This window comes from Rutidosis leptorrhynchoides, chromosome 10, assembly GCF_046630445.1.
Source record: "Rutidosis leptorrhynchoides isolate AG116_Rl617_1_P2 chromosome 10, CSIRO_AGI_Rlap_v1, whole genome shotgun sequence".
In the NCBI taxonomy this organism is placed as follows: Eukaryota; Viridiplantae; Streptophyta; class Magnoliopsida; order Asterales; family Asteraceae; genus Rutidosis; species Rutidosis leptorrhynchoides.
The window spans coordinates 177,693,668-177,707,971 of NC_092342.1; the positions used below are offsets into that span (position 1 = coordinate 177,693,668).

Consider the following 14,304-nt stretch of genomic DNA (forward strand, 5'->3'; position numbering starts at 1 on the left):
CTGTCAATTTTCGATGTAAAGAAAGATTGTCTTTTAAAAACGAATGCAATGTTTGTAAAATGTATCATATAGAGGTCAAATACCTCGCAATGTAATCAACTATTGTGAATCGTTTATAATGTATATGAACGGGTCCTTTCAAAACTTTGCACTTCTTTAACCGTTTTTAGCGCGGTCATTTTTTCTATAGCCGCAATCTTTTTCGGATTAGCTTGAATACCTTGTTCTGTAACAAGATATCCCAAAAATTTTCCTTCAGTATCACCAAAGCTACATTTTAGCGGATTAAGCTTCATGTTTATTTTTCGCAGTTTGTCAAATGTTTCGCGCATATCTTCAATGATTCGCTCTTGCGTCATGCTTTCGATGACTAAATCATCTACATAAGCTTCAAGATTACGCCCTATTTGTTTGTCAAACGCGGTATCAATCAACCGTTGATATGTCACACCCGCATTGATTAAACCGAAAGGCATCATTATATAGCAATATATGCCTTTACCCGTATGAAATGAGGTTTTATCTGCGTCTTCTTGCGCCATAGGAATCTGATGATAACCTCTTGCCGCATCCAGAAAACATTTATATGGAAAAGTATGTAAAGATTCCACTTTTAAATCAATTTCTGGAAGCGGATAGTTATCCTTGGGGCACGCTTTATTCAAATCCTTGTAATCAATACACATTCTCCAGGAACCATCAGGTTTTTTCACCAACACTGGATTTGCAATCCATGATTGGTATTGAACTTCGCGCAGAATTCCAGCTCTCACCAATTTTGTTACTTCTTCGCATAGCCATTTTACACGATCTGGGGCCATGCCCCTTCGCTTTTGCACTATGAGTTTTAGAGCTGGATTTACATTAAGCCTGTGTTCCGCAATATGACGCGGAACACCAGTCATATCGTTTTCTCACCAAGCAAAAACATCCATGTATTGGACAAGTAATTGCACGATTTGTTTCCTAGTATCCGCACTAACATTGCGTCCTACTTTGATTTTCTGCTCTGGATATGCAGGATTGATTATTTCCATAGTATCCGCATCATCAACAGGTTACTGCCCTGCGGTTTTTACATTAACAGCCGCACAAATAGGCATAATGCTCATTGAACATATTGTGGCAACCCCTTTATATGTTGGAAACTTAATCATGTCATGAATTGTGGAAGGGACAATTCCAAATTTACTTATAGCGGTTCTTCCCAGCAGCATGTGATAGCGAGATGAGGCTCGCATGACATAAAAATCTAATCGCGCTTGTCGCACCAAAGCATCATCGTTTACATCAGCTAGCTCGATGTTTAATGGCAAAACACCTATAGGTAATGAAGATTCTCCTGCAAAACCGTTTAGCTTAACCGCGGTTGTTTGCAGGTTCGTTTTAATACTTTCTGGCAGTTGAGCGAAACATTGTTCGTAAATAATATCAACGCTACTGCCGTTATCGACATGGACTTTCATGACTGTGATGTCAGCTTCCGCGATTTTGCAGAATACCACTATCGGCATTTCAGAGAAATCATCGCTCTGCATTTTCGGGAAACTAATTGGCGCAAATTGCCAATTAGGATACATTTTAGCGGACTTTCGCTTTTTTCCTCTTTTTTAGGCATTCGCTCGCACAACGACCAGTATATCGCTATCATCTCCAATATTACTCATTATTCTAAGCAATCAAGCAATTCACCGCCGATTTTAGATGTATGCACCTGCAAATCATCATAACAAAAACACGATTGAAATTAAACCAACGAATTAATTGTTTGATGGCACGAAAAAAAAAAATTTCTGTTTAATTTGTAAAACGTGTCCCACGGATGGCGTCAATTGATCAATCCTTAATTAGCGATGTTACTTAATTACGGATTGAGTGCAATAAGATTACAATGGAGGATGGAATATTTGATGATTATTTTGGGCCCCGATGATCGTCTTTCACTTTAACTATCAAGTGATCAACCACGCCGACCCGGTCTAATTAACATAATTCACCTTTACGCGATGTAAAAATCCCCTGGGCAAGGTCACAAGTGAAAATCACAAAGGCTTAGGCAAAATGGCAGAGAATCAACAACCCATAAATGAGAGGCCAAGCTCTCTATTTATAGTATTCGAGATATTCGCGGTCTGCAAATTACCTAACCGTCTGCGGAAACTCAGCGGATTAAACCGCAGTCATTTATTAGCGCGAGAATCCATCTGCTGATCTTATTTTCAGCGAACACTTCATAACTTTGCCTTATAGTTCGCGCAGTTCTACCTTTGGCCTTTAGCAAATAAAATATACATATACAATGCTATGTATATGATCAGTATTAATGTTAATAATAATATTAATGATAGTAATGATAATAATATTAATATAGCAATTATACTTTAACTTGTAATTACATAGAATATATTAATATACAGTTAATTTATGTAGTATTTAATAATTACATAATATATTATATGATAACATTCATTAAATATTTAATGTTTATACAATTTATTTATTACAATATAATCTTGTATAGAAACCATATATATATATATATATATATATATATATATATATATATATATATATATATATATATATATATATATATATATATATATATATATATATATATATATATATATATATATATATATATATATATATATATATATATATATATATATATGTTTGAATCATTTATATACCATATACTAAAAATAACAAGCTTTAGTTATTTAAAATTATTTTTCATAATAACTAAATTACTTAATAGTTCATTAATATATTTAATGTAATTATTTACACATATAATTATTTATATTTACATTTCTGGTTACAATTAAAGGTTCATGAATCGTCGAGAGCAGTCGAGGGTAATTGATTATATGCATAAAGTAAGGCAATGTTGAGTGCATATTTATTTATCGTCGAGAGCAGTCGAGGGTAATTGATTATATGCATAAAGTTCCAAAATTTTTGAGACTCAACATTACAGACTTTGCTTATCGTGTCGGAAACATATAAAGATTAGGTTTAAATTTGATCGGAAATTTCCGGGTCATCACAATATGCCCCTTTTTAGTCTGGTAATCTAAGAATTAGGGAACAGACACCCTAATTGACGCGAATCCTAAAGATAGATCTATTGGGCCCAACGAGCCCCATCCAAAGTACCGGATGCTTTAGTACTTCGAATTCATCATGTCCGAAGGGAGTCCCGGAATGATAGGGGATATTCTATATGCATCTTGTTAAGGTCGGTTACCTGGTGTTCACCATATGAATGAGTTTTATCTCTATGTATGGGATGTATATTGAAATATGAAATCTTGTGGTCTATTATTACGATTTGATAAATACAGGTTAAACCTATAACTCACCAACATTTTTGTTGACGTTTAAAGCATGTTTATTCTCAGGTGATTATTAAGAGCTTCCGCTGTTGCATGCTATTATATGGACAAGATTTGGTGTCAGCATGCTTGTATAATATTGTTTAAAACTGCATTCGAGATTTATTTTGTTGTAACATATTAATATTTGTAAACCAATATGTATTGGTAGTGTGTAAGTGTGATATTTGTTAGATTATCATTTCTGGATAATCTAAGTGGTGTCTTGTTAACCTTGTCGATAAAATAAAGGTTATGGTTTGTTTTAAAAACGAATGCAGTCTTTGAAAAACGTCTCATATAGAGGTCAAAACCTCGCAACGAAATCAATTAATATGGAACGTTTATAATCAATATGAACGAGACATTTCACAAGATACACGAAGCAAAACAACGACGGGCTCGTGAACAGGCAACTAAACCTAACGGCACACACTGACCTACAGCTAACTAAGTCCTAGCGAAACCGAAGCCCAAAAAACCGAACGACTACACACACCAAATATGAAAATAACTGAAAAGGAGACCAAACTAACAAATGGACTACACAACCAGGCAACTAGCTAACACACCAAATCAAACTCCATCGCCGGTGTTGTTCATGTCTTCACCATTACCCGCAAAAGCCTTGAAGGAGAAAGTCAAATCCTCGTCGTTGGTAGAGCTCGGCGGAGGGGAGTCAAAACCGTTCTTTCTGAATACCTAAAAAAAACCCATCTTTTACTAACGAACGTCCCAAACTCCCGATCCTGAGCCCACATAAAGCCACTTACACGACCCGTCCCCTTTAGTCGCACCCACGAATTTGAAGGGTGCGAAAAAGGTAAAAGGTTTTTAAAAATTTAATTTAGGTTGTCACTCTAGAAAGAGACGTTAAACAAATTCGGTATTTTCATTTAACTTTTAATTATTTTATAATTATAACAATTCCCACATTTATTATATTTTATTCGGCTCAAAAATGACAACTTCCCATTGTAAATTTACAAAACTGCCCACAGGTAGCCCTCTATATAAAAAGAAGTCAAAGCGTTTGTAACAAACTCTCTTCTGTTTGAAAAACAATACAATAAAAATTCTTTTTCCGTTGTTCGGGAGGATAGAATTGGCGACGGAAAGAGACGAGATGGAACAAGGATTATTGATTCCGAGACCTAATAATAATAATAATAACAATAATAGTGATAGTGATGATAATAAGGGATTAACAGTATTATTAGTGGAAGAGATGAAGAAATTAGGTTTAATTGCAGGTCCGATGGTGGCGGTAACTCTATCCCAATACTTGTTGCAGGTGACCTCCGTCATGATGGTCGGTCATCTTGGAGAATTAGCTCTTTCTAGCACTTCCATTGCTATCTCTCTTTCCAGCGTCACCGGCTTCAGCCTTATTGTCAGTTCTCTCTATCCGTCTCTTTCTATCTATTATTTTAAACACGCATATTCTGCAGCTATGTTTTGATTTTTCATTTGTATATATATTTATATATTATATATTATATATATAAGTAAGAACCATAAGACCTAATTCGGACCTAATATTCTTAGATGCACATGTCGAATTTAGTTGCCCAGTTTATGGCTCATCATTCAAAATTATCCGTTTATACTAGTTAACACCACTGTTACCAATATTTGGGGTCTTGTTGGAATCCTAAGATATATAAGCTTCCAATAAGAATTTAAATAGCTATTACAACCGTAACAAGTAAGTTGGACCAATCATTTCAAATGAGCAGAATGATGTGTGTTTACATTTAACTTGTGCTGTCCTAATAATGATTGGTCTGTGTTGCTTCTTATGGTTCGTACTTGTTTTTGAGTTAGTTTTTGTTTGATCTTATATATAAGATATGTATCTAGTTTTGTTTCTTCTATTTGTATGTTGCTAGGATGATGGTCAAATTAGATGATGTTGAGTATGAATTGTGAATGTCATAGTTGTCTGGAATTTTGGATTATTTTAAGGGAAATAGAAAAAAAAATAAAAAATCTTCAAACCGAGAAATGATCTAGTTGTGACAGGGAAATCCGGATTACCGTACATCACACATTACACATGTGCAACCGGGTCACGGGCAGGGTTTGGATTTTGAGCGGTTTATTATAGGTCTAATATCGGATTTTTCATTTAGTATATGTTACGGAATTTGCCTAAGTTTGGCTCTTTTTTCTCTCTTTTGAATTACATAGGTAAGGTATAGGTACGATATCTGTAATGATCATGTGAAGTCAGGACAAATAGGTAACTAAGAGCCGAGGTTAACTCTAAAATTTTTCTATTTAGTGTTTGGATCAGGAAATATGTCACTCTAAACCTTCAATAGATGGAAGTAACAAAATTTAAACTGAATAGACATTTGAATATAAATTTTTTAAATTCACTAAATAATTTAGCATTACAAGATATTTGATTTTTTTATATCACTCTGTCTTTATGAAATTTGGTTAATTTGTATCATTTGCCCTCCCTATTTCATTTTTATGAGCATTTCTGGCCGGAAGTCCTTTAGGAAGCAATCTCTTTTGCTCTAGAGTAGAGGGAGGGACGACATTATCTAGTCGAGGGTTCTATACCCGCGGATGGCGTAGTGACTTCCTTCTAATCTAGGGTACGAGTAATGATTGTCTACACCCACCTCTCTCATACCCCATTTTCGTGGGATTGAGTATTGTTGTTGTTGTTGTTGTAGTATATAGAAATGCTCTTATTTTCTTTCCAGATTCTTTCAAGATTCAACAAATAACTATTACGTTGGTTTTAATAACATTGAGTATTATTGGTTTTAAGAGAGATTTTTCAAATTTTCAATTATATTCAGAAAACACTAGTTTCTATATTTTTTTTCTTTTAGACCACTCCTGTTCACTCATTTAATATAACTTTTCTCCTCAACATTAGCGTCACATCAGTACAAAAACTTTTAACATTCCTTTAACTAATCTCTCCCTATCATGCACGAAAATATTACCCACAATTATACCCCTATAATATAATATGTACAATTAATTAAATACAAGGGTACAAGTCAAAAAGACATGTGGTGCCACCTCAAATCGTTAGAGGCACGTTGCAGTTTTAACTGACGAAGATGGTGACGAATTGCTCCTCCTTATCATGTGAGCTAGGTGGCGATGGTTAACAAGCTCTTTAACGAGCTATAGAGGGTGGCTTTAGTGGTAGGCAAAATACTGGGAGTGGGCCTATGTGATTTTTGTTTTTACATGACATTGCTATCTTGACAGGGATATCCATTTTGTTGGATTTAAACATGTTGGATGGATGTCAATTTTGACATTATTTCACAAGTTTGACCCAGAATTTGTTGTGGGTTTGAATGTCACTTTGTTCTTTTCATTGTTTCATGATTAAGACACATGCTTGTTGTCATTGATAGTCCGATTAATTGTTGAGAGTTGACAAGTGCATTAAGTCCACTAAGACCATTTGTTAAGGTAAGTTAATTTCTCCACTAAGACCATTTGTTAAGGTACGTTTTTTTGTGTGTTGGGCATCTGGGTTGAGCTCCACAACGCCCGCAACACCTATTACATGGGGCGAAAGACCATGCGCTCAACAACGGCTAGTTTTGCCAAATGGCACATTAAAATTGGATAATCTGGATATGGTGGCTGATTTTAATTAATTGAAAAAATTTCAATATAAATACTCCCGACCTTTCAACATATTATATGGATGTTGATATTTCCGTTGTGATTTTGCTAAATTCACTTTTATTATTCTTTACTTATTGTATGATACAAATACATAATGCATGATAATAAATGGATTTATCAAAATGACAAGTACCATTTTACAAATCCTTCTCAAATTACTATATACTTTCACACATACTTATACAGATAGTATATATAGAAAACATAACATAACATAACACCTTGGGAATAATAATAAATACTTTTCCAGAGATCAAAAAGGTTTTCATACATATTCAATACCTTAGGAAGAAAAATAAAAAGTTGGTTATATTTATTAAGTACTCAACTGGTTGAGAAGAAATTTGTGTAAAAGTTTTTTAAGACCAATATAATATGGGATATGAGAGGAAGTAGTCAAGTTTGGATTGATCAGTCACATAACATGTCAAATTTTATCTCTGATGCATTTATTTGTCTGTCATGAAACTATTGTCATTTTTCAAATTTCCAATAAGTATTGCATTATTGGACCCCATTCAAAGTATAAGAGTCAGTGTCGACTGTTAGCTACTTATATTAAAATTATTATTTTGGCCATATACACAATTTTCTGCAACTCATGAATTGGTGTGTGATGCCCAATGAATAATGATAGAGACTGTGTGGCCCACAAATTTCGCGATCTTTTAGCAGTAATTTGCACAGAAATACTTATAAAGCAAAAAACTATAACCTCAAAGTGTTTGTTTGGTTATTGTTAAAAATTAATAGACTTATTTATCTAGGTAATCAATCTAAATTTCTTTCAAATGGGACAACTTACTACGGAGTACAATATTATTATTATTATTATTATTATTATTATTATTATTATTATTATTATTATTATTATTATTATTATTATTATTATTATTATCATTATCATTATCATTATCATTATCATTATCATTATCATCATCATCATCATCATCATCATCATCATCATCATCATCATCATCATCATTATTATTTGAAGTCCTTAAACTACATCTTCGTTTACGTATTTTACAAATATGAAAAGGGTGATGATTCGTACACCGCTAATGTTTAGTCATTATTATTATTATTATTTCAATAGGCCATTTTTACCTCTAAAACTTGTCTCCTTTTATTTACTTTGTAACTGGTTGAGCTGATTAGCCATTCAATATGCCTGTGTGTCATTGTAAATTTATTTGATTGGATAAGAAAAGAAGAGTACGATGATCGAGATCGGTTGACATTTAAACATTCGTAAGAGGTTGACTTGCTCATCTAGTCACCTGTTTACATGTCTTAAACAAGACAAGATTATCAAGTATAATGGTCTGCAACAGCAACAACAACAACAGCAACAGCAACAGCAGCAGCAGCAGCAGCAGCAGCAGCAGCAGCAGCAGCAGCAGCAGCAGCAACAGCAACAGCAACAGCAACAGCAACAACAACAACAACAACAACAACGAAACCCAATACTACATGCGTGGTGTATGAGGGAGGTGAGATGTAGACAATCCTTCCCCTATCCGAGAATAGAAAAAAAGTAGAGAAAGTCATCCTTCTCTCTATTCGACGGATAAAGAGATTGTTTCATAGTGGACCTCCGGCCAAATAGTAGGAATTTTTTTTTTTAAAAAACATTGTAAAATCAAATAAAAAATAAAAAAATACAATGAACCTAAAAATAAAAATAAAAAGAGACGCCATGAAAATGGTAGAATCAAATTTCCATGGGTTTAAAAGCCTGCCTGCAACATCAATTTAGGCTCTAAGCGGCAGTCAAGTCGTCACTTAATCGACGCTTGGTGTTGCCTCAATAAATAAAGCCAAGGGACCTTGTAAACCGTACTCGAAAGGTGTGTCAGGTGGAAGTTGTTGCGCGAGCAAAGAGCCAACCACCCGTAACAAACCAAAACACCACTCATGCACCTTTACGGTATCCCCGAAGACACACAGCTAAAAGTATACCAATCAAGCTCAGGAGCAAGGAAGGTCGTCCTCAGCCATAATGACCCCAAGATGCACCGAACGATGCGATACACACATACACACACCCGCACAACACACACGCGCGCGCACACACACACACACGCACAAATACATAAACCTATATACATACCTACATACAACCGTGCATAAACATACCTACATACCTACATGAAACATACCTACGTAGATAAACACACCTACAAAACAAACAAAACATACATACATACCTACAAAACAACCTAACATACATACAAAGGCAAAAGATACATACATAGACGAAAAAAACCTATATTACGAAACCTACATACATACATAGACAAAAAGACCCTACATTATAAAACCTACATACATACATCCATAAATATACGTACATACCATGCTACATACACATACGTGCATACATACACAACCATACAAAACCTACTCGTCTACTAGTAATAGTAGTTGTACCTAAAAATAATAGCAATGATAATAAATATAATATAATGGTCTGCGTAAGTGGGAAAAATAGTTTTCTTTTTGGACCAAATTAAACGTGCATTGTTATTTTTCATAGTTCATCTTGATCCAGTGATCAAATAATAGTTGCAGTTTTCGCAAAAAAAAAATGTCATTTATTGAATCAGAAGAGTATAATTGATCTACATTGGATTGTTCAGTGACACTTTATTTGTTTTGTTTTTGACAGTTGGGGATGTCTAGTGCACTGGAAACCTTATGCGGACAGGCTTACGGAGCTCAACAATACAAAAAAATCGGAACTCAAACTTACACTGCTTTTTTATCTCTTTTACTAGTTTGCATTCCTCTTGCCATTTTTTGGAGATACACCGGAAGCTTACTCATTCTTATTGGTCAAAGCCCTTCAATTTCTCATGAAGCTGGAAAATTCATCACATGGCTAATTCCTGCACTTTTCGCTTATGCAATTCTTCAGCCACTTGTTAGATATTTCCTAATGCAAAGTATGATTTTTCCTATGCTTCTTAGCTCATTAGCTGCTCTGTGTCTGCACATTCCTGTTTGCTGGGGTCTTGTGTATAAAACTGATTTGGGGAACATCGGTGCTGCAATATCTATGGGGATATCCATGTGGCTAAATGCTATATTCCTCTTATTTTATATGATGTACTCCCCCTCATGTGCAAAAACCCGTTCTCCAATCTCGGTTGACGTGTTGTATGGGATGAAACAGTTCTTCACATTTGCTGTCCCGTCCGCTGTCATGATTTGGTACTGCATGTGTTAAGTTTCTTACCTATCTACTAACTATACCCGGCAATTGGGTCAGTTTTTATTTGGGTTGGAATGGTTTTGGGTCTAAACGAGTCCGGGTTTAAACCTGTCAGAATTTTTTAACGGGTTGGGTCAAAATCAGGTCGAACGGTTCGGGTCAAAATCATTTCATTAGTAGCAAGTTTTTTTTTTTTTTTTTTTCCAATTATGTAAACTGTAATAAACTACTACATGTTAATGATGACATGGCACAAGTATCCTTTGGTTTTTGGTTTCTAACATTTTGAATGCATTATAACTTTTGCAGCCTCGAATGGTGGTCATACGAGTTTCTCATATTGCTTTCCGGGCTTCTACCAAATCCAGAGCTTGAAACTTCAGTTCTCTCAGTGTGGTATGCTGTATGATATACTATTATTATTTTTTATATCATCCGTTTCATGATCGTTAGTTATATACCTTAAAGACAGACAGACATGTAATGGTATTAATTCATATGTTTCTTGAACAGCCTCAACACGATTTCTACACTCTATGCTATACCATATGGATTTGCTGCTGGTGTCAGGTTTGTTCAAAATCCTTTCTTTATCGTTGCATATAATAATAATTTCACACGCATGACCAAGGGCGGAACTTAGTGTAGTGTAAAGGGGGTATCCACCCCACCTGAATTTAACGGGGAAAACAATTTTACACTAGATTTTTTTTTTTTTTTTTTTTTTTTTTTTTACCAAAAAATAACGTTTTTTTTTAGTGTTTACCCCCGCTGACTTTGAAAAATTTATTAAATTTTTACTCTCGCCCCATCTGTATCCGAGTTCAAGTTCCGCCACTGCGCATGACTACGATGATATGCATATGGTGATTGTATGGCTTTTTTTTATTTATTTATTTATTTATTTTTATTACAGCACAAGAGTCTCGAATGAACTTGGAGCAGGTAATCCAAAAGGTGCTCGTTTGGCGGTTAAGGCCATCATGATCCTTGCAGTTGTCGAGACAAGTATTGTCAGCGCAATCGTATTTGGCAACAGACACGTTTTTGGATATATTTTTACGAATGAAAAAGAAGTTGTTGATTATGTCACAAAAATAGCACCTCTTTTGTGTATTAACATTATAATGGATAGTCTGCAGGGAACTCTTTCAGGTTGGTTATATGACCCACCGACTTCTTTTCATCCTATTTCGTTATCTTCTTATTGTAACAACACTAGTGTGTTTTTTCTCACACGTGTGTTGTTACTCAATATTTATGAAATCTTTACAAAATTTATTTATAATAGGCGTTGCAAGAGGTGTAGGATGGCAACATTTAGGAGCATATGTGAATCTTGCTGCTTTTTATCTTGTTGGAATCCCGGTTGCAGCTTTATTGGGTTTCTGCACATCATTAAGAGGAGAAGGCTTGTGGATTGGAATACTCGTTGGGGCCACAATACAAGTGACATTACTTTCAGTAGTAACAGTTTTTACGAATTATGAGAAGCAGGTACGCCTTAAAATCTTCTTACCCTAAAATCTTCTTACCCGTTAGAGATAAATATATGCAATTCAACTGGACCCATTTGGGTTGTAATTGTCACATTTGTTGGTTTCTGATTTGGGTGGTTATTGGTGCAGGCAACCAAGACAAGGGAGAGATTATTTGAGGAAGAATGTTCAATAGAAGATAATAGATTAATGTGATACACTCCATTTTGTCAAATTTTCTTATACCGAAAAAAATAGGTTTCACTATACTTCAGTTTTGATATTCTATACATGAATTAATACTATACCCAACCTTTTTGGGATTTTTGGTCGAGTACCTAATATAACCCATTAGCATGCTACGAGAGTTGAACGGGGCGGTCGTGCAGCTTAAAGTGGTTAGTGTTGTTCTATAAATCTTAATTTTGCTTTAGTGTGTATTGACGATGAGATCGAACACGTTTAAGTTACAAATCTGCCTTCGGTTATGATTATTGTGTTACGGTATTAATTTGTCATATTTTTGCAAATATGTTGGAATCTTTCATCTTCTTTCTTTCACAATATTATAAGATAAAGTGTATTGTCGGTATATGTGGACATACATGAACATTTTAAACTATCTGGTTCGTTTTGTGCTAAAGACAAGCAAAAAAGTTGAAATTGTAAAACGACCTTCGACACATTATAGAAAACGATAACATTTTTTTTTAACAGCATACTGTGTGGCGTGCAAAAATGCTGCGCGGCACGCAGTACAACGTGAAACCATTCCAGGGGGTGAACATCTTTCAAACTGACACCCGAATTAGTTATATTGTACGGTGCGCAAATTTCCTGTACAGCGCGCCATATAACTAGTTCTAACTGTAGTTCATTTTTATGAAACTAACTTCATTCATACATCACCCTTTATACTCAACTTTATCAGCAGTTAGAAACCTGTTTATAGTCACAGCACAATGATCACAACCATTCTACAACATTTTATAACCCTTTTGAGTGTAACAAACATTACATATAATAAAGGCGGTAATTTTGACCCATTACCACTATTGACTCCAAAAGACACCAAAACAATAATCAAGATAACATGCAAATGCAAGTATAAATATGTTAATATAAATAAGCACACAAACGCATTATGATTATGCCCTACTTAGTTTCACCATATATTTATTGTATTTCTTTTCTGGATCATCCTCCCATCCGAAACAAAAGATGTAGATAAAATCATAAAAGAAGAAATGGGAAGGAGTACAACCATTATGCGAAACACACAACAACGCACTTTGATTACGCCCTACTTGATTTCATCACAATGCAACTTGGTCAACCCTACATGGTTAAGCCAAGATCACACCATTCCATATGACTAAACTTTATTTGGTTGGGTTAAAGCCAAAAATAGGCTACAAACTTACACAAATGTACCGATGTCACCCACAAACTCATTTCCGTCCTACTGTCGCCTACAAACTTTCAAAAAATGTGCTAATATCAACATTTTATAGTTTTGACCTGTTACATACTAATTTTGACCTGATACCATTTTTTTTTTTTTTTTTTAAGAATTAAGATCCAATCCACGAACGACACGTGTTGATTTTAACCAGTTTAGCCGGTAGCAAATCATTTTTGTTTACATTGGTACACTTTTTAAAAGTTTTTGCTTACATTGGTACACTTTTTGAAAGTTTGTAGGGGGACATTAAGACGGAAATGGGTCTGTGGGCGACATCGATACATTTGTGTAAGTTTGTAGCCTATTTTTTACTTTAACCCTATTTGGTTTAATCACAAGTCTATTAGACAACCCAACTTGGTTGAAACAAAATCTCCGAACGATCAACCCTACTTGGTTAATCGAGCGCCACGTGAACTAACTCTACTTAGTCACCACACCAAATGGTCAAACCTACTTGTTTAACCAAAGGGATCAGCACACACAATTTATGCATACATACATACATACGAATATTATACTCACCTTAGTCTTGCACAAGAAATAGTCAATGAACTTATCCGCAAGTTCCAACACCAACAATTAGTATATAAGAAGCAATTTCCGATAAACTAAGATTCATTACAAGTTAACACATCATACTACACATCACTAATGACATAAGTGCACTTTGACCCAATTCCCCTTGACACCAATTGACTTACTAAGGTTGTCCCATAATCACCGCTTAGATAGTGACTATGCTTAAACATAACACTTGCACATTAAACACATGTGATTCATGCACTTTTCACCAATTTGACTCAATACCCCAATTTAAACAATTAAAGTCAACAATCAGGTTTGACCAACACATGAACTCTTGACACACTTAATCAATGATACATATAATCAATAGCAAAAGAATATCAACTGCTTGATTACATGATCACAATTCATACCCAATCCTAACCCACATTCAAGTGTTACACACCCAAATTCTCGACCAACTAAACCCCAATTCAATGAGTAAAGGGGTTTATTATCACTACCAAACCCAAACCCTAACGTAAATTAATGAACTAAACATAGAACTCGGATTAG

At 34.7% G+C, this 14,304-nt stretch overlaps 1 protein-coding gene across 1 annotated transcript; it reads left to right on the forward strand.

The window, feature by feature from the left end:
- The first annotated feature begins 4,444 nt into the window (after window positions 1–4,444).
- On the forward strand, window positions 4,445–12,256 carry LOC139871952 (protein DETOXIFICATION 14-like). The gene is made up of 7 exons (XM_071859711.1): window positions 4,445–4,773; window positions 9,733–10,277; window positions 10,588–10,674; window positions 10,792–10,848; window positions 11,195–11,433; window positions 11,570–11,775; window positions 11,907–12,256. The coding sequence occupies exons 1-7, from the start codon at window positions 4,507–4,509 to the stop codon at window positions 11,970–11,972; spliced, it is 1,467 nt and encodes a 488-aa protein (XP_071715812.1). The 5' UTR covers window positions 4,445–4,506; the 3' UTR covers window positions 11,973–12,256.
- The last annotated feature ends 2,048 nt before the right edge of the window (window positions 12,257–14,304 follow it).